The sequence below is a fragment of the Panicum virgatum genome, chromosome 1N (genome assembly GCF_016808335.1).
Source record: "Panicum virgatum strain AP13 chromosome 1N, P.virgatum_v5, whole genome shotgun sequence".
In the NCBI taxonomy this organism is placed as follows: Eukaryota; Viridiplantae; Streptophyta; class Magnoliopsida; order Poales; family Poaceae; genus Panicum; species Panicum virgatum.
The window spans coordinates 55,063,161-55,090,620 of record NC_053145.1 but is presented as its reverse complement, the minus strand read 5'-3'; the positions used below and the strand labels follow the sequence as shown (position 1 = coordinate 55,090,620).

The 27,460-nt window shown below is 47.4% G+C and overlaps 3 protein-coding genes, 2 long non-coding RNA genes and 1 other non-coding gene across 6 annotated transcripts; 1 reads left to right on the top strand and 5 right to left on the bottom strand.

Moving 5' to 3' along the window:
- Positions 1-517: 517 nt before the first annotated feature.
- Positions 518-2,018, bottom strand: LOC120656769. Its single transcript, XM_039934953.1, has one exon. The coding sequence runs from the start codon at positions 1,905-1,907 to the stop codon at positions 843-845; it is 1,065 nt and encodes a 354-aa protein (XP_039790887.1). The 5' UTR covers positions 1,908-2,018; the 3' UTR covers positions 518-842.
- Positions 2,019-3,412: 1,394 nt separating this feature from the next.
- Positions 3,413-4,489, bottom strand: LOC120653690. The gene has a single exon (XM_039931377.1). The coding sequence runs from the start codon at positions 4,487-4,489 to the stop codon at positions 3,413-3,415; it is 1,077 nt and encodes a 358-aa protein (XP_039787311.1).
- A 7,176-nt stretch (positions 4,490-11,665) lies between these two features.
- On the top strand, positions 11,666-12,789 carry LOC120654202. Its single transcript, XR_005667019.1, has 2 exons — positions 11,666-12,086; positions 12,185-12,789. It is a non-coding gene; the product is annotated as an uncharacterized LOC120654202 (long non-coding RNA).
- Positions 12,790-13,973: 1,184 nt separating this feature from the next.
- On the bottom strand, positions 13,974-14,945 carry LOC120656768. The gene is made up of 2 exons (XR_005667990.1): positions 14,648-14,945; positions 13,974-14,590 (listed from the first exon to the last, which is right to left on the bottom strand). It is a non-coding gene; the product is annotated as an uncharacterized LOC120656768 (long non-coding RNA).
- Positions 14,946-15,717: 772 nt separating this feature from the next.
- LOC120656767 (amino acid transporter AVT3B-like) lies at positions 15,718-17,892 on the bottom strand. The gene has a single exon (XM_039934952.1). The coding sequence runs from the start codon at positions 17,609-17,611 to the stop codon at positions 16,334-16,336; it is 1,278 nt and encodes a 425-aa protein (XP_039790886.1). The 5' UTR covers positions 17,612-17,892; the 3' UTR covers positions 15,718-16,333.
- An 8,951-nt stretch (positions 17,893-26,843) lies between these two features.
- On the bottom strand, positions 26,844-26,915 carry TRNAT-CGU. Its single transcript has one exon. It is a non-coding gene; the product is annotated as a tRNA-Thr (tRNA).
- Positions 26,916-27,460: the final 545 nt, after the last annotated feature.

Here is a 27,460-nt window from a genome sequence, read left to right as displayed (position 1 = left end):
TTTATACCACATACCCGACAACAAACTAATCTTGCTAGCTGCTTCTATCATCGTCGAGTCAGACTCGATTACAACCGGTGATTCTTCTTTTTAAGTCCTCAAGGAAATAATAATGATATGGATAATTGGGTGCTTGCTTCATGATCGCACACAAGCAATCCGATCAGCAGCTATTCCCCGCCGCCCATGCATCATCTCCCTGTCATCCCTTCCTTTATCCCATCCTTGTCCATCTCCTAAACACACCCTCAGAGTATTTTCCTCCCCGGGATGGCATCACATCGCAGCCAAATCGCAAAGCTTCACCACGAATCTAGCAGAGTCAGACAACAGGGGAGTACAGCGATTTTCCAAATGTCCTTTAAATGGACCACCAATGCTAGCATGCTATATCTAAGTGACCATTCAAACTTGAAAACGAGATAGAAAAGGACATCCAAAAATCAGAAAGTGTACCTGAGAGTATATTCCTAGGTCCACAATATTGAATATATATAACCATATTTCTCAAATTATATTATTATATGCTGAACTCAAGTACTCAACACGCTCAGCTGTGACATCACCAACCTTTATTCAACTTGAAATTAATAGTTCATACAAACTTTATTCAACTTAAACATCAACAGATGATGCTGAATTTACCTTCGAATTTGAGGTAAGTTTGCGAACAAATATAACTCATGTATGATGGACTGCGTGGTTAACTGAGAGAAATTTAATCTAGGTGGCAGAATTTACAGGAATAATGCACCTGCAAGGACACCGAAGAATTTACCTAGAACCATATATCAAGTTGCAAGACCGATTTCCCAATTACGAAGATCTCCAAGCACGCAATCTCAGCCTTCAACCAAGCTTGGTATGATCCACGATGGCATCTCGCCACGCATGGCCATCTCCCGGCCGTTAAGCCGGCACGCAAGTTTCTTGGAGGTCCGGCTCTCCAGGCTGAACGCCGAGACGCTGTAGTTCACCGTGGTTTGACGCCTGTTGTTCACCTCCTTGCTGGTCACCGAGTAGATGGTGTTGCTCTCGAGATTGCCAAATCCCGCCGTCGGCACGGCGAACCCGTGGAGGGAATCTACGAACAGCGCGCGGTCGCCGATGCCGTCGAGCTCCTGCCAGGCCGGATCGGCGCTGCGGTGGTTGACATGGAAGGCCTTGGAGAAGTCGACGTCGTCGCCGAAGAGGTACATCCACTTGGACTTGACGAGGAGGAAGAGCTCTTCGCCGGCAACCACGAGACGCGTCTCGGAGGGGAGCTCGACGGCGGGGGCCGGGATGACGGCAGCAACGTCGAGGGTGACCGCGTCGACGACGGTGGTGCGGCAGACGTCCTCCTCGAAGACGAAGAACTCGCCGGCGGCGTAGTTGATGCTGCTGGCGTTGCAGTCGGCCAGGGCGGGGATCGGGGCCCAGGAGGCGGCGGCGCAGAAGAGGAGGCCCTCGCCGCAGGACGCCATGACGCCGTGCGGGGACCAGTCCCAGGCCAGGTCGTCGGTCTCCGCGAAGAAGGCCGGGAGCGGCGGGAGCGGGCGGGTGGCGCCGGTGAAGGGGTGGACGAGGGAGGCCGCGAGGTCGGTGGGGTCGACGGCGAGGATCCAGCCGTGAGGGGACGCGTAGAGGCGGCGGCGGCGGCGGTGGTGCGCATCCGCGGCGGGGCGAGGCAGGCGGAGGTCCGGGTAGATTCGGTCCTCCCTGGGGCAGAAGAAGAGCCGGGACGGGGAGGACGGGAGGAGGAGCCACGGCGGCTGCGGCGGGGGCGCGGCCGCGGCGTCCCCCGCCGCCGAGCGCCATGACGAGCAGACGGAGCGGAAGCGCGCGATGTCGGCGAGCTCGGTGATCCCGCCGGCGATGTCGGTGAGGAGCTCCGACGGGAGATCCGACCAGCCCGTGGCGGCCATGGCGATCGCAATCCCCGTATTGGGCGGCGACCGGCGATCGGAATCTGAATTTGGGCTTTTTTTTTCTCTGGCCTGCTGCGGCGGCGTCTGCGCGACGGAAATACCAATTCGTTTCGGCCATTTTTATGGGCGCCTTGGGATTTCCAAGGGGAGACGTGGCGCGCGCTGCGCCATCGGATGGGAGCGGGCTCCCGCGGCTGTGGAGGGCGGTGCCGTGCGCTTTTTGGGTTGGGTGATCCGTTGCTTTCCCCGCCGCACGCGCCGTTGTCAGGCTTCGGGTGGGCTGGCCGCGCGGGATTGGGCTTTGACGCTGTATACTGTTCGGCTGGTATAGAGCAGCGGGGCTGGGGCTGAAATTCAGCCAGCCAATCTAGCTGTAGCTGGCCCTTGTTTTTTTGGAAGGAAAGGTGATCGATCCGCCAGCCGTTCGACTGGGAGCCAAAACCCACCAGCCGAACAAGCTGAGCCCTGAAGGCGTCTACGCTCGCCACGCAGGGTACGTGTTTGGGGCTTGGTTTTGGGCTATCTAGATCCAACCGGGTGCTTATTGCGGAGGACAGGCGGCAGCGACGGTTCGGCAGGACCACCCTCGGCGGCGGTGACAGGCGGCGGGGGCGAGGAGAAAACGACATGGTGAGGAGAAGACAATAGCTATGGACAGGCGATGAGAGTGGTTATGGCGGAGACGCCACCTAAGGTGAAGATGCTCGGCTATTGCTATTGGATTAATTCCAATCACACATAGAGAGAAATAGCCGCCTTCAATGCAATTTGTATTATGTAGCTACTGAGAGTTCTCTTGAGGCAGGCCGACGAGATCCCTCTGAAAAGGAGGGGAAAGTGGGCCGGCGAGACAAAAAGCACTAGCGGCACAAGGGCATCAGCAGCACATGTCGCGTGGACAATTCTGGTCTACTAGACTTCAACCTAGGCCGCAGTTTTTCATCAAGAAACGAGATCCTTCCCTACATCTTCACCTCTGTGGCGACATGTGGGCAACCATCTTTGTTCACGTGTGAATATATCACTCCGTAAAATGTTTCTAATTAATATAACAACCTCATAGATTGACCCCCCATTGACCGAATTTGCCGCAAAGTCAATGCTTTGAAACAAGTTCGAGCTTATGCACTTTCCATATCAACCAAGTTATGATGATTTGATCATTTCACTCAAAACCTAGGTGAGCCTAATGTGCTACAATGAGATAAACCAAATATTTTTAATGTTCTCATATCAACCTAACAAGAACTACAAAAAAGATGAAAGCATCAATAAAATGGCTCAAATGTGTGTCGGATCCTACTTGCACGAAACAAATCATTGCATAAGTCCATTTTATTCAAAACATTGCAAAAACTTACAAAATTGATATAAAGATACCGGCAACACCACTTATACAGAGGATCTGTGGCATGCCATTTGTTTCCAAGTTGATCGACGATGGATGCTACCAACATTCCAGTAGAACTTGTGTGAATCAAATCCAAGCTGCCTCATCGAGCCTATTCATCGGCATAACACAAGCTAGGGATAACCCAGGTTTCCCCAAGCTTGTTAGCTAATGACATAGTCTTGTCAACCCTTCCGTCATGAATACTATAACGACATAAGGAGCGGTAATTACAAAATCGCACCCACATCCGCTTCTTGTGCACAAAGTAGATGCAGTCTCGCCTCAGCCCCGCCGAGTCATTGGGTTCTAGTGAAAATCCATGGCCATGGTTATCAAAGAAGAGCACTGCATTCCCGATGGTCTCTACCTTTCTCCATCTAGCCTTGTTGTCGTCGAGCATGTCCAGCTGGTACACATTGAAGTAGTAGTCCGACGCAGATGCAACTTGGTTTCCATCATGTGGATATTGAAGGGCCCTCAGAATCTTCCCGTGCGATGCCACCAGGTAGTCACCGAGGGCAGTGGCAAAATTCTCCATGGATGGTGCCGGTACTATGGTCATGACATCACGTGTGTCAGCATCAATGATGAGCGTTCTTTTGTCGCCTGTATTAACAAAGAACCTCCCACCACAATATGTATTATGGCACATGTCCTTGCGTTCATCGAAGATGTTCCATCCTGCATCCACCCCTGGGCGGCAGTACGCGAAGTGTCGAGTTACGGTGCAGGTGTTCACCACCATGCATCCCGCGTCACCATCACCCACTACATGGAACACACCATCAAGCCATGGCTTGTATGGCGCAGGCCGCAAGGCTTGGACCTCGCTCGTGAATGGGTTGTACAACATGGTCTTGGCTAGGTCGGCAATGGCGATGACATGACCTTGGAACGCACCACTCCCGAGGAGCCATGAAGAGCGAGCACCCACAAGAACGCAATACATCTTACCAGAGCTATGGCTGTAGAAGCAGAGATGTCGTCTAGCTTGGAGTTTGGACCCACGATGCTCGAGAATCCAAGGGAGCTGTGGAGGTGGATCGGATAGAGGGGCACCATCTTGCCATGACGTGCACACTGCACGAAATTGTATGAAGTTGCCCGTGTCAGGCAGCTTGCGGCAAATGAGGTGCAAGAGCTCCGGCGGGAGCTGCGACCACTTGTCCTCTATCACCACAGGCATCTCACTTTGGTTTGATGCCTCAATGGGCTCTACCATCAGCAAGGGTTTGCCTTTTATAGATAGTTCATGATGGCTAATTCTTTGGGCATCCACAGATGGGTTATAAGATAAGGATCCCCAGAGTGGCATGCTAATCTATCCTCCGCTTACGTTCGCCATATTGGCATATCATGAGCCCATCATGTGAACAATGGGTATCCATGCCACATCACCGGGTATCCATGCCACATCACATTGACGCTTTAGATCTGAATTGCCACTCGTGCTTTGATGGTCTCCTTGGTACTTATCCTTCAGTGAATACCGACTCTCTCCGACAGAACAAGAAATGCTTGTCGTTTCCTCGTGGCGTACCTAGCTACATTATGTCATTATCGCGCGCACATCTTGTGGATTTTTGCACTTTACTTGCTGGAATACCAGGCTTGAAAGCTACCTTGAATTTTTTTTTTTGTATTAGGAAAGAACCAAATAGTGAAATAGCTGGATAAGTTCAACTAGAGCTATGACGAGTGAATGACTCATGCGCATACGTGTTGGCGCTCCTTAAGTACCCATTTTATTATATAATTAGGAGTGGTTTTGGTAATTTCTTCGGGATGATTCGTGTACTAACCCGCCACTTGGCACCCGAACTTGACCGTTTTCGATTTCGTCTTGGATTTTGGAGCATGTTGCATTTTGGCAGGATATTGGACATTTTCGGAGATGTTTTGACGCAGGGTCACAACTGGGCTAAGATGAAGAATAAGGAGAAGAGCCGAAAGGGGCTAGAAGGAGCCCAGGCCGGCCGGCCTAGAGCCTTTAAGCCTGCCGGCCTCGCCCATTCCAGGGCCCAATCGGCCTCAACTTTCTTCAGCGTGAAGTACTCGTCAACCCTAGCCGGTGTTTTACCAAAACCATCGACCAGAGACGCCTACATATGCCCCGAAGCCGCCGTCAAGAAGGAGAGAGAGAGAGAGAGCATCTAGAGACGATTTCGAGAGATCCATTCGAGTTAGACACAAGAGAAAGGCGACACCGGAGGCCTCATCGTCCCTCGGCGCCGCTGCAAGTTGGAGGATAGCAAGGGATCCATCCCTTGCAGGAGATTTCATCACCATGATCGACTGTGCTTCGCCTAGCTTCATGGGGTAAAGTCCTCATTTGTTCATGGGGTTGTAAGGAGATTTTGAGTTGTAATTGCCGAATCCTTAATGAGATTGATCTATCATGATTCTTGTTGATGATGCTTTGATGCTTAATAGGTCGCGAATTGGCTTTTGGTTTGCTTTGCTCTTGCATGGTTTACTTAAATTACATCAACTATCGTGTTCTTGTTGTTCGTTACTAATTATCCTCGTGTAGTGACAGTATGCGGGAGGGAAAGGTTTTGATCTTGGAACACACCTTTGGTAGATTAGATCCGTTCTTTGTTGCTCGGCGATTATATCTCTAGTGATCCTATACCCTATGGACAAATGCTCTTCATATCTCGTGCACACACCTATCATTGCTCACTAGTCTAGATTAGATTAGATTGGTTAGATTAGATCTATTTCACACTCAATCACTCAATATAGATCTTTTACCAATGTCATTAGTGCTTAGTTAAGCATAGTAGAATGCTTGTTCCGTGGATTGATAAACCTTGGGGGAATACTCTAAGGGAAAAGCTACACGATCCGTGCGCTTGCGGTACGTAAATTGGGGATCTAAGGAGCGTCAACAATACGGACATAAACAAGGTGGAGGAATTAGAGGGGGAAAACAAACAAGTATCCTACTCATATGCTAGTCTCACGAAAAAAATGAGGTTGGAAGTTCCAACCTACTTGTCACCATATATTCCATAAACATCGACATTAACAAATGCAATAAAAGAAAATCATAGGCATAGCATATTGATTAACTTAGTTTTAGCACTATTAATTAGATAACATGTGTAGTCTTAATGGGTGAAATATTTGTATCTGGTAGAGGTGGCTTCGGATGCTCTAGCGGTCCATGACCTGCTAGGCCCAACAATCAAGGCAACAAAACAACCATGCAAACATCTGCTTCCAAGTCTTGTAGCAACATAGCCCATCTCCTCCCATTCAACCCTCCCAGTCACTCGCGATCTAGCTTGTCCTTGGGCCGCATCCTCCACAACTCATCATATCCTTTATTGTTCTAGTCAAATTGATCTGTCTAGATGCCTTTCTTTTATCTCCTCTTCGCCATGTTGATTAGATCCAATGTAACTACAGTTTGGTGAGCTCCTTTGATCTACAAAAGATTTAATAGTTCATTTATTCTATGGAGATTCGACCACTAAGAGATATTTCATATCATACACAACGCATGCCTTGTGTGCCCGCATCCAATACTATTGATGTTGCTTCACTTCTATGCTAAAATGTAGAAACTCACCATGCATCATACACACTCTTCCAGCTCTTCGACGATGATGAACCAAATTAAAGTATTGGTTTTTGTGTTCGTAAAATGTATGTAACATGAAGACTAAAGTGTAAAATAGTAGGAGAAGCAGATAGAAGCTTAGAAGGATCGAGAGGGGATCGATCCATTCAGTCCCCCCAGGCCCCTCCACTGTTCATCTTTTTCCTCTTCCTACTTTATTCTCAAAATTACTCACCAATCCACCACAAAATATTCAATACAAAATTTGCACTATGAACCCTTGTATTATTTTTCTTGTGGCTAAAAGTGAGGAAATTTTCATATGGCTTGCACTTACTAACCATAATACACATATATTGTGCATGTGAAGGAAACAAACCATTCAAAAACAAACACTAACTTAAGGAAACAAACCATTTAAGAACAAATGTAGACAACATTATATCACAGGAATGCTATGCAAAGTGCTGATAAACTCCAAATCAGAACAATTAATCAGATACACTAACAACATAATGAAAAGAATGATTAAGCTGAACAATTAAGACTACTGAATATATGTAAAAAATGGACCATGCCAATACAACATTCAGTTCGGGAAATCCATCTCTGAGGTCGCGCGCTGGCGCGCTTCGTGGCATGCGATGTGGAGTGGCGCAGCAGGTGTTAATTGCACCACCCATGTGAGTGACGTGATGGCACAAGTATTTGTTTTTTTCATGTCTGTTTTTCTCTTAACGTTCTATAAGGGTTTCATTTATTTTTCTTTTTCAGCTTTTTCCTTTTTATCTTCTACTTTATGTCTGAAGTTTTATTCACAACTTTTATATGAAAGTCATACTAAAAATTATACCGAGACTTGTGCTTACAAGTTGCAAGATAAATTTGTATGTATTTGTGCATTAAAAGTTGTGTGAAATTTTTTGAGATAATCTTCATACAAGTTGTGCTAAAAGTTATTCTATGTAAGTTATTTTAGAAAACTATGCATTAAGTCTTGTATGTTCTGTAAAAGTTGTGCTAAAAATTATTTATTTCAAGTTGTTAAGAAAGAGTTATACATAAAAGTTATGTACGTCCTGAAAAGCTACGATGAGAATTTACCTTTAGTGAAGATGTGTGAAAAATTATATTTAAAAATTATAATTTTCTAAAATTAGAAAATTATGCAGAATAAAAAATTTCTAAAAAGGAAAGAAAATCCGGTCCGAAATCGTGCGCTGGGAAAGCTTCTGGCGCCAATTAGCGTGCCCTCATTCAGTTGACTGAACCATTATGAAGAGCAAGTTGACAATACAAGTCTATTATTTTATCTATCTATACTATAAAGATCGAAAATAATTAAAAACTTTTCTCATTTAAATTGGGTTCGCCGTACCCCTCACGCCGGACCCGCGTGTCAGGGCCAAGAGAGGTGGGAGGGGTGGAGACCCGTAGAAATCGCATCTCGGGAGCGTTTTGGCCAAAAAAAAAAAAATTTTCTCACCACCGCTCCCTCTACCCACCTATCCGCTGAACACAGCGGCGCCCCTCTAGCCCATGGCGGTGCCCCTCACCAACACTGCCGGCCCCCTCTCCAACTCCGCCAGCGCCTCTCTCCCACTCCGCCTTCTCCTTCTTGGCCCCAGATGGCTCCCCGTACGTGACCCCCACCTGGATCTTCAGCATGACGAGCTCAAGGAGGTCGGCGAGGCGGCGGCCGCGGGGTCCGACGGTGGCAGTGCGAGATATTCGTTTGGGCCCTAGCGCTGCTCTACGTGCCCTCGCACTTCCATGGCGCCCCCTGCCGCGGTGGCGGCGCGTCGAAGGCGGTAGGGGCGGTCTGAGGGGTCTAATTAAGGGAGGGGCGGCGGCCGCAGGAGATTCGCTCGGGCATGGAAGAGGCTGCGTGTGTGTGCCAGTCTCCCATCGTCCAAGCAAGCGATCAAGGCTATAGCTTCCGCGCGCCACCATGGGCAAGGCCAGGCTGCTCCTGGCTCTCTCGCTGGTCGTTGCCCTGCTCCTCGCCGAGGTGAGTAGACACAGCGAGCTTGACCAAACACAGCGCCTCTCGATTCGTTCTTCCCTGATTGATTGATGATGCGTGCGTGCTGATGATGAAACTTACGTGCATTGGCTGATTCCTGCTTGTTGTTCTCTTCGTGTTCTGGAGACCACTGCTTCCCATGGACAGGGTCACACCATCGGTAATCAGCTCACCCATGGAATCATTCTTCTCGATCTGTTTCTTACTCCTCATCCTCATGTATATATCTTTGTATATATGATCAACCTGGCCGGTCGTCGATGAATTCTTCCATTGGTTGCTTCGGCGCGAGCTGCTCGTAGCGGTGCAGCAAGTCCGGGGGCCCAAGATGTGCCTGAATGCATGCAACACCTCCTGCCAGCGCTGCGGCTGTGTCCGGCCGGACACCTCCGGCAATGACGACGTCTGCCCCTGCTACGCCAACATGCACTACCGGAAAACCAATAATTGCCGAGTGTCGCGGCCTTTGCCGAGTGCCAGACCACGGGCACTCGGCAAACATGATCTTTGCCGAGTGCCAGCCAAAGTGCACTCGGCAAACACGTGACACACGGCATGCCCTAACTTTGCCGAGAGCTGCCCGTCGGCAAAGTATGGCACTCGGCAACCAAGGGCCTCCGTGCAAATAAAATTTTTTTATTTACATATAAGTCCCTGCCGCCCCCTGCCGGGCGGCAGGCCCCAGAGTACAAAACTGTAAATTGTGAAATTGAAAATATATTTCTGTAAAAAATGTTTTTGAAAAATATAAAAATAAAAAAGACGCAGCAATTGGGACCATCGGCCCATCAGCTGATTGGATCTGTGACTGTTCTCTAAGATGTCATTTTTTGAATCGCCAAAATAATTTGACATTTTACTGCTTGTACTATTATAATTTTGTGACTGCAAGCAAAGCTTGAATCCATGACCTGTTTTGTTTCTAACTATTCCTATATATTTGAGCTAAATCATAGTACAGATGATGCAGAGTCAAGTTTGTGCCCCTATAACACAAAAAGGATGCTTAATCAGTGTATGGAGGATGCCTCTTTACTTACTATAACACTAGAACAACTTAACAAGGCTATACAGATGGCTGGTCATTCATTTGTGCATTCTCAATGCTATTTTGTTCTCTGAATTATTTGTTTGGCTGCAGGGTGCTCTCCTTGCAAATAAGAAGCATAATGAAGTTAAGGGCGTAAATATGATAAAGGTAGAAGATCATGTCAGTGTGTTCTCTACATGCCTATCTATCAGGTACATTTATAAAATTTGGTAGTTTTGTTATACCTTCGTAAAGTGCTTTAATTTTTTTAGAGAAACATTCATAACAATATCACAAGACGTTTTCTCACATGGTGTTACAAGTGTAAGGAACATGGCACTATTTATGCCATTTCGAGTGATTTTGGTGATCGAATGACAACACAACACTTAGACTAATATGATTATTAAGATGATCATTCTCAGGCTTTTAGGTTCAAGTGATGACAAAGAGAAAGAAAAAATAGGCGTAGCAAGGCCCGAAGGCCCGGTTAGCGGATGGGGGTCGAGGGGGAGCCGCCCCTCGCGGGTCTCAGGGCAGCGCCCTGAAAGCTCTTCAGTCAGTAGCACCGGAAGAATCGACGCCAAGGGCATCGGTGCATCCGATGGTAGTCGAAAGAACCGATGCTATGGAATTCTGGTGCATAAGGGAATCGAAGCCAAGTCAGCCTATAGGCACCGGTTGAACCGACGGGTCAAAAAAGGGCATCGGTGCATTGGGCGTCCTATGTTCCAGAGACGATGTCAAGAGCCCAGGAGAAGATTCTTCAGCACCAGTTCAACCGACGGTGTATCGGAGTATTGCGTCGGTGCAATAACGTCAGCGCCCAGGAGAAGATTCTTAAGCACCGGAAGAACCGGTGATGCATCGGTACAAAGTATCGGTTCAACCGGTGATCACTGTGTCAGTTGTCAGGAGTTCAATGGCTACTTCGGGTTATGAGTGACCGGAAGAACCGACGCTACCTCAGCCAGAGGCATCGGTTCTTTCGGTGATACGCAGATTTTCAGCTGACCGTTGGAGCAACGGCTACAAGACTTGGTGACCTATATATACACCTCACCCCGGCCATTTGAAGATTGCTGGAGTTGCTGGACATCCCACACACACCCAAGAACATCTCCAAGCCATACAAAAGCATCAAGATCATATCCTTAGCCCTTAGCACACTTTGAGAGTGTTGTGTAAAGGATTAGCTCTTAGTGAGTGAGATTGCAAGGCCTCGAGCTTTTGTGTTGTGGTTCTCTAGTGAACCAAAACAAGAGCTTGGTGCGCCGGCACCTTGGAGCGTGAAGCTCTCCGGCAACGTCATCGACCCTCCGACTTGGTGTGGAGCGGCGACGACATCTTTGTGCGGGGGACGTGGAGACCCCCATCCTTTGTGGAGAAGCTCCTTAGTGGAACCCGGGGCCAAGGTGACCGTGATTGTGTTCACGGAAGAGACTTGGTGGCCGAGTAGCAATACTCTTAGTGAGTGCTACAACAACGTGGATGTAGATGTGTCTTTGTGGCTAATCGAACCACGGGATAAACACCCGCGTCAAGAGTTTGCTATCTCCTATCCCGCTCATTAAGCTTCCGCATTTCATACTAGCAATTTGTATGCCTTTACTTTCATAGAGTAGTTTCTTGAATAGGAAAGGCTATAGGTTGCTAAACTCTTCTGGGATAGGGGTTTCACACTAGAACAACCATAGTTGCACATCTAGATAGCTTGTTTTAGTTTAAGTTTTGTGCAAACTAGTTGGAGACATAGGTCTAAGTTTTTAGAGTGCCTAATTCACCCCTCCCCCTCTTAGGCTAGAGCACCCGATCCTTTCAACAAGCTTTTATTTTTCTAAGACCAAAGGCCAGGACAACTCTTAATGTTGTATAGTCAAGGGTTGCCACATCATTTAAGGAATTCTCTACTTTGCTTTGACTGGTGTGTATCACTAGCCTGAAAAATTTTACGAGAAGTATATTTGCATTCTTTGGTTAATAAAATGAATAACGCTTATGATATTTTCTAATGATGTTTAACTGACAAGGGCAGATAATGATATCAGTGATGCAGGGTTTTTATGCTGTTTTGGTCGATCGCGCTGCTTCCTGACTATTTGATGATAGGATCCTCAATCCCATAAACAATAAGTTATACCAAAATGCAGGACACGGTGCGTTTCAGATGGCTGCTGTTTAATATAGATAAATCTATGATGTGAAGAATCCGATATTTTCGTGAGTTCTTATCATCCTATTTGCTTCAATTCAGTGCTTGGTTTGAAGAGCATCGCAAGGTGAGAGTTGCTGAAGTGGAAGGGAAATTGGAGAATTTGGAAAAATCTACTGGAGTTAACTCCAATTTGTTCCTCTTATCTGAGCATTTTTGCATTTTAGTTCAGTTATTTATGTTTTGTTCTAATGGTCGACTTTCCCAGATACAATCTATTATCTGTGTTTCTTGTTTTTCATCCAAGCAAGTGATTGTTTGACACTTCTCCTTCATCCAAGCAAGTGATTGTACTTGATATTTTAAAATTGTCAGATCTACAGTTGGTAAGACATTTTGATATTGCATTGTTTTGACTAAGAAATAGATTGATTTTGGTGGTTTTGTGTATTTTCCTTAGAGCTAAACCAGGATGAGAGCAGTGCCACATTACTACATTAGTGATGTACAAGCGGGTGCCCGTGCAAGCGCTTGCTGCTCTACTTCTTTGTGCTCAAGATGACGGAACCCATCTATGAATACCAGGAGGCTTCAGTCAGTTACAAAGAACGAGCATTCAATAAACAGTTTTTAAAGTTCAAGCTGAGTTTTATATTGTATACCGATAAGGAACCTGATATCCCATTGCCATCTTATTTTCCAGTGTTCATGCATGCGTCAATGTATGGATGCATTCAGACAACCGATTTGTTGCTTGTGCATCCCACCCTTGGGTTGGGGTATCTTTTTTTTCTTCTTTCATTTGCTTAACCATCAAATAGAAACCAAAAATAAATTCAGAAGTTTAGTTCTGAACTCAAATTATTACAGTAATTTGCATGGTAAACATTGAACATATTGGGTATGCAATTGGTCACTGTAGCAACACACGGGCATTTAACTATATCAAATAATCCTCATGAAAAACTTTTATCACCCATAGCAACGCACGGGCATTCAACTAGTGAGGCTAGAAAAGTAAAGCAAGAAAAAAAGAACAAGTCCCATCAGACTAACTGAATGACAACAAGTGACCATTCATACGAGAAAGTATCTAAGTTGAAAAAAGAAAGAGAGGCAACCAGCTTTTTATAACCAGATGGGATGAATGGAGAATGTGCTAATTATTACTGACAGCTATTAACCAAACACGCAATGCACAAAAGTCTGGCAGCCATACACTATCTAAACACTTGCATCCTTGAGCTATTATTGAACATTGACACCAGAATAAAAAGTTTACCCGACGAAATACATCATAGACTTGTAGTTACAGAACTGTAATGTTCAGTTACCCCAAAAAACATGTTACGCCTTTAAATGAAAACACATACACTTGAACATTGCATCTCTGATGAAAACATACTATTGGCAAAACAATGCCTCGAAACCAATTTCGGTTGGTCTTCTGGGCCCAAATGCAGTGGGGTGGTGTCTGAAATTGGGCCAAAACCTAGTAGCACCTCTTCCGAAAAAAGGACAAACATCACTCTCATCCCGTCATCCGAAAAAGTGAGTAGCGGTGTGTGCCCAACCGATCGTGCAAGCGATAAGATTTTAAGAGGCTTTGCAACATAATGATCTTGGTCACCTGATTCCAAAAGCAATGACAAATCAACATCAGGAAGATAGCAAAGGATCATCATGTAGTAAAAGGGCCAGACTAACCCCACCCTGAAAGAGAAATGAAGTCACGCCAAGCGATTCTCGTGTTGAGGGTTTAGGGTCGAGACTCGAGACTCGAGACGGTCGAGAAAAGCGGCGCCTCGGCTCAACAAGAGCCGTTTCAGCTGCCTGAACATCTAGAGCCGTTATCTGGTCAGTGGCGACAGTAACATCTTGGGAGTGTTGACAATGTTCAAGAAAACGCTAGGCGCTAGGCAGGCGCTAGCCTACTGACTAGCGCCTAGGAAGATTAAACGTAGATTAAACGTGATTAATCGTTTGTGTGTTTTTTTTATTTTTTATTTATTTTTGTGCTGCTGAGAGCAAGATTAGTAGTAAGTACTAAGTAATACAGAGGTAGCACACATAAAGACTAGAAGACTGCAGACCCCGATCCAATTCATCAACCAATTGGCAAGTATCACTAGCAGACATCCATGCAGTAGCAGTCATACAGAGAATAAACAATCCAGTGAAGGAGAAATTAACGGATTAACGGGGGGAGAGATTGTAGGAGCACCTTGATTGGATCTATGTCGAGGAGCAGAGGACGCAGGTGTGCAGCAGGGGCGCATGGCTTTGCCGGCGACAACGCAGGGGACGGACCGAGGAGAACGCCGCCGCCTGCACCAGCACTCGATTTCCCTCCAGGATGTGCTGATTTCTTGAGCAGCTCCCTCGATTCCCCTCCAGGCCGTGCGATTTCTGGAGCAGGGGCGCAGGGCTCCGCTCGCTACCGGCAGGAAGCGGAAGAACAACAACGGGTCATAGCCTCGCGTGTGCGAGGAAAGAAAAGGTTCGTACCTATCTAATCCCTGCCGCCCGCTCTGTTTTGGCGCAGTCCGCCCGCAGCCCGCGTACCTATCTAATCCCTGCCGCCCGCTCTGTTTTGGCGCAGTCCGCCCGCAGCCCGCCCTTTTTTCCTGCTCGCACTTTCTGCGCGCGCGGCCGCCGCCCGACCCTCCCGCCCAGCGACGCCTAGCGTCGTTTTTTCACGCGTCCGCGCCGCCTACGCTCCGCCTAGTGCGTAGACGCAGCGTCTAGGCACGCCCAACGCTTAATTGGGCGCCTAGGCCCTAAACGAGACGTTAGGCCGCCGTCTAGCGTTTAATCTCGATTAAACGATGTTTAATCACGTTTTTTTGAACCTTGAGTGTTGAGCTATAGTAATACATGGCTCGGAGAGGCGATAAGCAGAGTGACGAGCAACACCCAAGATAAGAACAGTTTCAGCTAATGTGCCATGGCCCATCGATCACGGGGGATTTCTAAAGGTACTCGAGGAGAGACTGACGAGTTTATGTTTTCATCTTCTGGGTGTCAGTGGTGTTTCTATATTCTTGCTTGGTGAGAAGGAAGGAAGTCATTTGCCGTAGCTTGGTGTACTTGTACCTCCGGAATGTCTCGTGCTATCATAACAGTATATACGAGTAAGCTGAATCGAACCTAGTGCCAGAGTAGAATTCTCTGAACTTTCAACTTTGGGGACGAAAGCGAAATGCAAGTCGAATTGAAATTGTTTTCTGGACTGTAGTTTGCTAGCTTGCTTAGAGCATCTCTAGCAGTCTCCCAGCCCCTAATCCAACTACCATGTTGGGAGAATTGATAAGAAAATAGTACTTCAACAGTCTCCCTAAACATTTACTTTTTCTCAATAGTTATTGGGACAATCTAATAATTCATCCTAACTCTCCCCAAATAAAAGGGGAGTTGTGACTCTTCCAATAAAGTAGTTGGATTGAGATGAGATTATTGGGAGACTGCAAAAGCAACTCCCTCAATAATCCTAAAGTTGCTATTGGGACATCCTCCAATATCAGAAATAATTATTAGAGAACTGCTGGAGATGCTTCCCTTTTATTAGAGACAACAAACACAAACATAGAAAATACTAAACGTACGAGTAATATACATTGCAATTGCTTGGGCTGTGGGCATAACGAGACTGAAATCAAGGAAGATACCGAGACAAGTTGTCAGATAAGGCTCGTCCCAATTGCTTGGCTATACGCCTATACATTGGCCTCCAATTAAAAAGCCGAGAAACTTAGAGTACACTTTGACGGCTACTAATATTGTAGTACTATTACGTACTGGCTTGAACTCGTCCCAGTTCCTCCACCTGCCGAAGGGCCAATTCACAAGACAGCATGAGAACTGCAAGCAAACACTACAATAAACAGATAAGCTTCCATGACCTGAGAATGTTGCCCTTTCATCGAATCCATCGTGCACAGCAGGAGGATCATCTAGGATGCAAACATTCCTATTACATTGCTACATGGAGTAACTGCAATCTGCCGCGGCAAAAGCAGAGAGATTATATTCTTCCCATGCTATACAACCCAATCGAACAACATCAATAACGTAGTCTGCCCTGGAAGAATGCGACGACCGCTGCAAATCCACGCCCAAATCAGCTGAGATGGGCGGCCGTTCCTCCCCTGTTCCACTTCTCTGAACAGAGGCGCGACCAACGTACCTGAAATTAATCCGCCCGAGGATGAATTTACTCGGCAGATAGCAAATGGAGCCATGGTGGGGAGATCAAACGCTGGACGAGTGGAAGATTTGCAGCAGCGATGTGTACGTCCCGAACACGGCGAGCGCGAGCCCGAGCACGACCAGGAGGACGTCGGAGAGCACCCCGGGCCAGCCCATCTCGGCGCCGAACACCTTGAGGTGGAACGAGGCCGGCAGCACGAACCCGAGGACGACGCAGACGCTGCTCCCGACGAGCGCCAGGAAGTCGGTGAAGTTGGGCACGTACATAGCGGCGAGCCCGACGACGACGACGAGCAGCCACCGGAGCCACCAGCAGTAGCGCTTGCCGTGGAGCAGGCGCTCGGCGACCTCGTACACGGGGTTCATCATCACCGGCATCGTGAAGAAGAGGTTGATGCACAGCCCCAGCTGCACGGCGGCCGACAACCACCCGGCGCCGAGGTTGGTGGTGATGATGTCCCTTGTGGCGTCGCCGAACGCGACGTACCCCATCACGCCGAACAGCCCGTACATGACGGCGATGAACGCCATGGACAGCCCGAGCGTGACGCCGAACTTCCTCTTGTTCGCCGCCTCCGCCTCCAGCGGCAGCACCATGCCGACTCCCTCGAACGCGTACACGGAGACGCCGAGCCCGTAGAGGAGCGCGGCAGGGCCGCCGAACGCGACCACGGGTGGGGGCTCGGCGAGCCAGGCAGCGACGTCCTGGCCAAGGACAACCCCCATGGCGCCGAGGTCCACGACGTCGGCGAAGATGCTGAGCGGCGCGAGCAGCGTGAGCGTCTTGATGGAATTGAGCCCGAGCTGGAACGGCAGCATCGCCCAGATGAATAGCGCCTTGGGGGAGAGGAGGGCGGAGGCCGACGGCGCGAATATCGGGTAGAGGTGCGCCATGGTGTTGGAGATGAAGATGAGGTACCCGATGCAGAAGCTCACTTGGCTGAGCACCAGCATCACGTCCACGGCGGACCGCCCGTGCGCGCCGAACACGGCGTCCCCCAGGTCCCCGAACGAAGCGATCTTCGGGTGCTCGTCGGCGAGGCGGCGGCGGCACGCGACGAGCAGCATCATGCAGTAGAAGGTGAGCGCGGCGACGACGAAGAGCAGCAGCGACCCCGCCGCCCACCCGGTGTGCGAGAAGGTGTACGGCAGCCCCAGCACGCCGGCGCCGACCACCGCGATGAAGACGTTGGCGAACGTCTTGGGCTGCGACGACAGGCCGATCTCGCCGCCCGCGCTGCCATGGTGCGGCAGGAGCGGGGCGGGGTCCAGCCGCGACGACGACGAGCTCGCCCCGTTATTCCCCATCCCGAATCCCATGGCGATCGCCCCCAAATCTTATCAACCTGGAAAAATAAGGGGGGAAAAAGGAAAATCGAAACCACAGACAGCACAGGCACGCCGATCCGATGAATGAGGCTGCCCCTCTCCTCCTCTTCTCCGGCCGCGGTGTGCAAGGGAGATCCGGCGATCCCGCGACGAGGGGAATCGAGGAGGAGAGAATGGCTTGCGGATTGCCCCCCGGTGCGGCGAGGAGGAAACGGAGGACGACGGCCGTGCTGCTACTGCTGCGTTTAGCCTCGCACGCGCGTGGCCGGTCTATTTTGTAGAGCGAGGCGTGCCATTCCGGGGCAAAAATATCATGGACCTGGTCCATGGGCGTTTTGGACTTTCCGCGCCGTTGGGCCCACATGGTGCCGTGTGTCGGTGTATGGCTCTGGTACTACCTACAGGCGGCGGCGGCGGCGGCGGCGTTTTCCGCGGGCCCGCTGCAACGTGTCATCGTGTGAAACCGTACTGATGGCATTTTCTTTTTGTTTTTTCACAGGGTTTTCTGCCATTTTCCCGGATCTTAGTCAATGCAAATGTTTACCAATTCAAATCGCCCTTACATATTCTTGCAATGTTTCGCTACACGCATCTTTCTTTCTTTTTTGAAAGGCGACACGCATCTTTACCGCGCATAGTTGTTTAATCTACGTTCTCGTTTAGATCCCCTGTTTGATGTCGCTGCATATTCGGAAAGGAACTTTATATTATAAAAAAATGAACAGATTTGAAAAGGTTCGAAAGTAGAAGGCCAGCTAAACATTCGAGTCACGGTACTATGATACTCGGATGTCTCACGCACGCAATCCACTGATATGGTCCGATCACCATGACACCATTCTTTGGGAGTCATTACTCACTTTGCGGTAATATTAGACATTCTGAAATCTGAACCATGACACCATTCTACTATCACTTCTAGACCGCGGAGAAATATCTCACGCCCAAAAATATGTTTAAGGCACAGAACACCATCCCATGCGCCCACAACACACATGACACATGTACGGCCGGCATTACACGCACATGGGGCGTGCTCTTTTTTAATCGCATCCAGATCCATTCTCCCACTCCACACTCCCAGTCCAAAGCGCTAATCATTGTCAGCTCGCTCGCCCTGACCCCGCCCAAATCACCATCGTGTTCGGTTAACGCAACGAGTCTGGCTCCGATAACGATCAGATTTGGAGAGAGGAGCACTTAGGCTGAGATCACCATGAACAGGAAGTCATGGACCAAAAACAGGCATGCATGTCGGCTCTCTTCCTCGACCGGTGCTGACTGGTGCACTTAGGCTACGCTTGCTGACTGGTGCTAGCTGGTTTTATCTGATGCTGAGATCAGGCCGGCTCGCCGGCCATAAATACTGCTGTCCACATCGATCGTCGACCAAACGGAACGGAAGGCGCAAGAGGTCACGGAAAAAGTTTGCCAGCGAAGGGAAACGGGTAGGCTACGCTAGCATCACTACCGCATAAACCCAAAATATTTGCGAGTAGAAGATCATAGATCGTTACCACTAGACGCGCAGCGCAGCGGAAGAAGTCGCGCGTCGATGTAGAGGAAGTAGTCGATCACGTCCCACGAACCGAGCTCCTCGTACTTGATCCCAGCAGCCGATCAGCGCAGCAGTCGCAGCAGCGCCTCCACGGAGTCCACACGTACGGAGATGAAACGCCGGGCGTCGGTGTGCTAGCACCGCACGCACGACAAGGGCGGCGGCCGAGAGAGAGGGAGGTGGCGCGGCTCAGGTCATCGCCCCCCTAACCCCTCCCTCATATATATAGGGCGTACTAATGGGCTTCTATCTCATAGGCCCATTAGTAACCCTAATCCCTCTTGGATCAATATCCACTTGGGCCTTTAAACCGTATTGTGATGATGGGCTCTTGGGCATATCACCAACAATCTCCCACTTGCACTAGAGACAATCATACATGCAAGCTTTCCAACATTCCAAACCCCTTAAGTGTGTGACCCGTTAGGTTCATGTGTAGGTGGTCGTGATCGGAAATCATTTCCGAATCACAAGTCAATAGCGGCACCTAGCAGGGCATAGTGACTCACAAATACACATAAAGATCATATCGGCCGAACCATAGATATACTCATACACCGATCCCTTTGCCACACGATACCAGTCAAGCTCAAAGCGAGATGCGTGCCACCTTTGTGATAGCTCGACCATTCTCTTGATCTAATAGTGGATTCTATTCATAACTAACCTTTAGTCATCATGATTAACTCTTTAATCACTTTGGCATGGCCATACACTTTCAAATCCAACTATCTCGAGGGGCCCAGAGATATCTCTCCCGTTATCTAGGGGGGCAAATTCCATCTTGATCCGCTCACATCCCATTCCATGTTTCATGACATACCTGTAAGCTGCTTTTGTAACTACCCAGTCACGGAGTAGCGTTTAGCAGCCCCAAGATGCACCACTACACACAGTGAGAAACAATGACGATCTCAGGTCTAAGGATTCAGTAGGTATAACACTCAAGAACAACTAATGGCACATACAAAATAACAATCCCAACATTGTCTTGGCGTGGGTCAATCCAACACCATGTTCACCAACATGTGTCCACATCATTAATCCGATATCTCCATATCCATGATCCGTGAAACATGATCATCAATTAATGCATGTGCTAGTCTCAACGTCGTTGTTGTCCCACACAACGACATAAACTAGGGATAATTTAGAATCATATCATTTTCAACAAAGAGTTTCACGAACAAGTCACATACTTGATAATCAATGTAAAATAATCATCCATGGAACAAATAACAATTATTTATCATTACATAAACATACTCATGACACAAAATCTCCCACGCACACTAGAATCACTGATGTAAGTATCTAATACCCATAGATCTCATGTGCGCCTCATGCTTTGGTTGTGGGAGAGGCTTCGTCAACGGATCAGCAACGTTTGCATCCGTGTGCACCTTGCAAACCTTCACATCACCTCTCTCAACAAAGTTACGGATGAGGTGATACTTTCGCAGTATATGTCTGGACTTCTTAGTTGTTCTAGGCTCCTTTGTTAGTGCAACGGCACCACTATTATCACAATAGAGGTCCACTGGACTGGACGCACTAGGAACAACACCCAAGTCAGAAACAAACTTTCTGATCCAAACAGCTTCTTTTGCAGCTTCGGAAGCTGCAATATACTCGGCCTCTGTCGTCGAATCAGCCACCGTATCTTGCTTGGAACTCTTCCAGCTCACTGCCCCACCATTGAGGCAGAAAACAAAACCGGATTGCGATTTGGAGTCATCTTTGTCTGTTTGAAAACTAGCATCGGTGTAACCCTTTACAAGGAGCTCATCTTCGCCTCCAAATATTAGGAACATATCCTTAGTTCTTCTCAAGTACTTAAGGATACTCTTTACAATTGTCCAGTGAGGTTCACCGAAATCTGACTGATACCTGCTCGTAACACTTAGAGCAAAGGAAACATCTGGGCGCGTGCAAAGCATAGCATACATGATCGACCCTATGGCTGAAGCATAAGGAATCGTACTCATCCTCTTTTGCTCATCAGGTGTCGTAGCACACTGACTCTTGCTTAGAGTAATGCCATGTGACATTGGCGAGAAATCTTTCTTGGAATCTTGCATATTGAACCGATTTAATATCTTGTCAATGTACGTGTCTTGGCTCAATCCAATTAGCCTTTTTGATCTATCTCTATAGATCCTAATACCCAGAATATAAGCCGCCTCTCCTAAATCCTTCATCGAAAAACTCTTTTTCAATGAGGTTTTAACGGCTTCAAGCATTGGAATATCATTTCCGATCAGTAATATGTCATCCACATATAGGACCAGAAACACAAGTGCGCTCCCACTAGCCTTTTTGTAAACACAAGGCTCATCTTCATTCTTGATGAAGCCAAACCCTTTGACTACTTCATCAAAACGAATATTCCAACTCCGAGATGCTTGCTTCAATCCATAGATGGACCTCTGAAGCTTACATATTTTCCCAGCATTTTTAGGATCGACAAAACCTTCAGGCTGTGTCATATACACATCCTCACTTAGATGTCCATTAAGAAAAGCGGTTTTGACATCCATTTGCCATATCTCATAGTCATAATACGCGGCAATTGCTAGGAGAATCCGAACAGACTTTAGCATTGCGACGGGCGAAAAGGTTTCCTCATAGTCAACACCGTGAATTTGTCGGAAACCTTTCGCCACCAATCGTGCCTTATAGATGTGAACATTTCCATCCATGTCTAATTTTTTCTTAAAAATCCACTTACAGTCGACAGGTCTTACACTGTTAATCTGATCGACCAAGTTCCAAACTTGATTATCATGCATGGATTTTAACTCGGATTCCATGGCTTCAAGCCATTTGTCGGAGTCGGGTCACAGCATTGCTTCTTTGTAGGTCAAGGGCTCATCATTTTCCATCAATAATACATGGCGCTCCTCCGTAATAAGGAGGTTGAGCTTGTCAGTAGTGCGACGTGCCCTTATAGACCTTCATGGGGCTGGTGCCTCAACTACGGGTTGTGCAACATCTTGCACATCCCGTGGATCTTCAGTGGGTGCTGAAACAGTTTCGGGTGTTTCCTGAATTTCTTCAAGTTGCACCTTGCTCCCACTAAATCCTTTTGAGAGAAACTCCTTTTCTAAGAAAATACCATTGCGAGCGACAAACACTTTGCCTTCCGCCTTATTGTAAAAATAATATCCTTTGGTTTCCCTAGGATACCCCACAAAGAAACATTTGTCTGACTTTGGAGTGAGCTTATCTGACATCAAACGTTTGACATAAGCCTCACATCCCCAAACTTTGAGAAAAGATAATCCGGGACGCTTCCCAGTCTATATCTCATATGGTGTCTTCTCAACAGACTTACTTGGAACCCTATTCAGTGTGAACGCCGCAGTTTCAAGAGCATAACCCCAAAATGACAATGGAAGATCAGCTTGGCTCATCATGGACCTAACCATGTCCAACAAGGTTCGGTTCCTCCGTTCGGATACCCCATTCCATTGAGGCGTTCCGGGCGGAGTTAGCTGCGGAATAATTCCACATTGCTTCAAATGATCACCAAATTCAAGGCTCAAATATTCTCCTCCACGATCAGATCGCAGAAATTTAATTGTCTTGCCTAATTGATTTTGTACTTCATTCTGAAATTCTTTGAACTTTTCAAACGATTCAGACTTATGCCTCATTAAGTAGATATAGCCATATCTACTAAAGTCATCAGTGAAAGTAATGAAGTACTGAAAACCACCTCTGGCTATTGAGCTCATTGGTCCACATACATCGGTATGTACAAGTCCCAACAAGTCACTCGCCCTCTCACTCTGACCAGTGAAAGGCGCTTTGGTCATCTTTCCAAGCAAACAAGACTCACATGTGTCAAATGATTCAAAATCAAATGAGCTTAACAATCCATCTTTATGGAGTTGTTCAATGCGCTTCTCATTTATATGACCTAAGCGACAATGCCAAATAAAAGTGGGATTCAAATCATTTGGTCTAAGCCTCTTAGTATTAATGTTACAGACAGATTTATCCTCAAGATCAAGAACATATAATCCATTCACCAATGGACAATGAGCATAAAAAATACCATTGCAAAAGATAGAACAACGTTTGTTCTCAATTACAATCTTAAAATCACCAACTTCTTCCAAACATGAAGAAGAAATAATGTTCTTGCTCAAAGCAGGAATGCAATAACAATTATTTAATTCCAAAACTAATCCGGAGGGTAGAGACAAGTGGTAGGTGCCGACCGCCAACACCGCAACCTTTGCGCCATTGCCGACCCGAACGTCCAACTCGCCTCTTGCAAATCTTCTAGTCTCACTTAGACCCTGCAACGATTTGCAAGTGTGAATCATCGATCCAGTATCAAATACCCATGATTCACTAGAAGATAATGCAATATTTATTTCTATAACATTTATACCTGAAGTGGAAGTCTCACTTCCCTTCTTCTTCTTTTCTTCCAAGTACTTCTTGCAGTTCCTAGATCAATGTCCCTTTTCATGACAGTGGAAGCATTCATCTTCAGAAGTAGGGCCAGATTTGGCCTTAGGTGCTGGCTTTAGCTTAGAGCCTGAGGACTCACCACCGGAACTCTTTTCCTTGCCTTTACCTTTGGGATTAGGAGGCGTCCAACGCTTCCTCTTTTTGTTCCCCTTCTGAATCATCATCACATGATTGGGATTCTTCTTAATGCTCTCCTCTGCTGTTTTTAGCATCCCATGCAACTCACTCAATGTTTTATCCAAGCCATTCATCTGAAAGTTCATGATAAAAGGCTCATAGCTCGCCGGGAGCGACTGGAGAATAACATTAGTAGCCAAGTCTTGGTGAAGTTCAGAACCAAGTCTATCCAAAGTCTCAATGTAACCAATCATTTTGATCACATGAGGACTGACTGGGCTACCTTCTGCCAGCTTGCACGCAAACAAGGATTTTGAGATATTGAACCTCTCAGTCCTGGCTTGGTTCTGAAACATCCCACGCAGCCCCTCGATCATGGTATGAGCATCCGCATGCTCATACTGCTTCTGCAGATCAGGGGACATGGTGGTGAGCATCAGACAGCTGACATCAAGTGAGTCATTGCAGTGCTTCTCATAAGCTCTGCGATCAGCAGCAGTTGCATTGTCAGGGAGATCATCAGGATATGGCTGCTCAAGAACATACTCCTTTTTCTCTTGCCTGAGAACAATTCTCAGGTTGCGGTACCAATCAATAAAGTTTGTTCCATTCAACTTTTCTTTCTCAAGAACAGAACGCAAATTGAAAGCGGAATTGTTACTGGCAGACATGATCTACAACATTAAAGTAAAGCAAGATTTCAGCACTAAGTTTATGTAAAGACTTTCATTAACTGATTTAACAAAAGACAACCTACTATATCAAAGTCATCTTCCCTCTAATGACATATAGTGGTTCAAGATCCATAATCACTAAAATTCTAGTGAGCTTTAGCATCACGGCTAGAAAAGTAGTGATACAGGTAAGTAACAAATTACTAATCATATCTCTATGCGACTCTTGTTTGTTGGGTGGCATCCAATGCCCCGGCCCCAACCCTATGCCTTAAAGCCCAAAACTGTTTTGATAGCTTTGCTGAGTAAACCAATACTATGCTTGTGAATGTCCGACATCCACCCTATACAAAAGTGATAGCTGAGGGTACTCTACTTTGGTAAACCTACCACACAACGATCAAAATTTATAGGTGCAGCTATTGGTAAAAGGCATCAAAAACTCAACCTTTTCTGAGGGAAGCTATTCTATCATGATTAAAGCATCCACCATATGTAAAAGCATGAAAGAATAGTATGACAGGAAAATAAACATCACAAGCATATAATCATATTATATTGTGAATAGTATGGCCTCTTGCATCACAATGGGCACCATCGCCATGGCTCCAAGGTGACCTCCATTGCCATCCGTCCTGTCTTGTGGTGATCATCATCGCCATCATGATTGAAGCCTCCATGAAAAGATACTAAGCTACTACATCTAATAGCTAGTGAAATAATTACATGAGGATTCAAACATCACAAGTCGACACGCAGGTCGTTATACAATAATGGTGCAACCTCAACCCGGTTGTGTTAACTTGCGACACGCAGGCCGCACAAATCATCACATACATCATCACATGACATTGAGGCCATACCATTCACATCACACGCTGCAAAAACAAGTTAGGCGTACGACGTGTTCTACCAAAGTAGCGCTTGGGAAGCCGCTACAGCGAGAAAGCAACGGCGGTCCCGCTGGCTGGTCAGCGGGCGGGGGGTCGAGGGGGGAGCCGCCCTGAAAACCTCACGGAATTACACAGATCGCATCTATGGAATCCCTATGAAAATCTCATCAGAGTGATCGCATCACCTCAAATCCGAGCCATTCATAATGCCTCAATTTTCACTAGGTCAATCACCTTGACCGTGCAAACTTTGCACTTGAGAAGACTGCATCTACACATGACCTTGATCTGTTGGTTCAATCTGCTGACTATGCACACAGTTAGTCCCGATGGTGATTCCAGCCGGTAGGGACATGTCGTATGCATAACAGAGAAAGAACACAAACTAATCTTTTGTCATATGCCGCGCAATCAACTCGCTCCAGTTTTAACCCCTTATGACCAATTGATCTAATCAAACCGTGCAAAAGAAATAGATTCAATCTACTACAACAACATATCACCTATATGCAAAAGATCCAGACCAAAAACTACGCAAGATGGCTCTGGTACCACTGAAGGGAAACGGGTAGGCTACGCTAGCATCACTACCGCATAAACCCAAGATACTTGCGAGTAGAAGATCATAGATCGTTACCACTAGACGCGCAGCGCAGCGGAAGAAGTCGCGCGTCGATGTAGAGGAAGTAGTCGATCATGTCCCACGAACCGAGCTCCTCGTACTTGATCCCAGCAGCCGATCAGCGCAGCAGTCGCAGCAGCGCCTCCACGGAGTCCACACGTACGGGGATGAAACGCCGGGCGTCGGTGTGCTAGCACCGCACGCACGGCAAGGGCGGCGGCCGAGAGAGAGGGAGGGGCGGCGGCTAGGGAGGTGGCGCGGCTCAGGTCATCGCCCCCCTAGCCCCTCTCTCATATATATAGGGCGTACTAATGGGCTTCTATCTCATAGGCCCATTAGTAATCCTAATCCCTCTTGGATCAATATCCACTTGGGCCTTTAAACCGTATTGTGATGATGGGCTCTTGGGCATATCACCCACAGCCAACACGAGCATGACAGCGACGCCTTTGGGAGCAGCGCTGATGCTGTACGTGCGGTCGGTCGCCAGTAGTTATCCCCATATAAGATGGCGTCTAGCGACTACAGATAGTTGCGGTAGCCAAGTTGGTCTTCTTGACTTGGAAGTGTGGTTACTTATTTATTTTACACTTTTGCAGGGGATGATACATATGGCCCTAAGCAACTGTTGTTCGATCTTTAGATGTTGGCCGGCGATCCATCCCATGATCCCAATGTGAATCGTCAAGTTATATGTTACTCGATCAATGGGCGAAGGTATCAAACTTAGGGAATGTCGGTTAAGGATGGTGCATGTAACCGAGTAATACTATCAGACGGTCAAGGTTTTATAGCAGTTTATAGTTCAAATAAAACAGAAAGATCTATTGCGGGCAACTTCAAACCCCAAAAAAAAGGAAAGGATACAGAAAGCTCCCGGCGAGGATCGAACTCGCGACCTTTCGCTTACGAAGCGAACGCACTACCACTATGCTACGGAAGCGGGCTGATTTACGCGCTCTATTAAAACTAACTAGAGGCTGCGGCGTGCCATTGATGCTGTATCAGAACAGGAGTAGCTTGTGCATGCTTAATTTGGTGATCCTACCGGCCATCCTCAAAACTTTCTTCAGCTGTGCAATACATTAGAGTGGCTCATGCAGATGCAGTGGTTCTTCTTTTTAGCGAAGAACCATAGGCAGTACGTCGTATAGTACCAAAGAATCCATTGCGATGGCGAAAGCACATGGATTCGTCTATTACCGCAGATGAAATCGATGGCAGTTGCAGCGGCCGGGTCGTTTTGCGTGGAAGCGTGATCAACAGTTCGATGAACAGCGATTTCCATGTTCTAGAACAGGGTAACGCAGCCCGACAGGCAAAGCAAGCGGACGGACAGAGGGGGTCTAGCTAGGAAGATCCTCTCGGCGCCCTCTCAAATCCCAAGCACGCCGGCCGGGGGAGGTGGTGCGCTGGACGATGCATGTCTGAATTGGGATTCACTCGCGCCTTCAGATCTTGACTCGACCATAGATAGCTAGGCTTTCT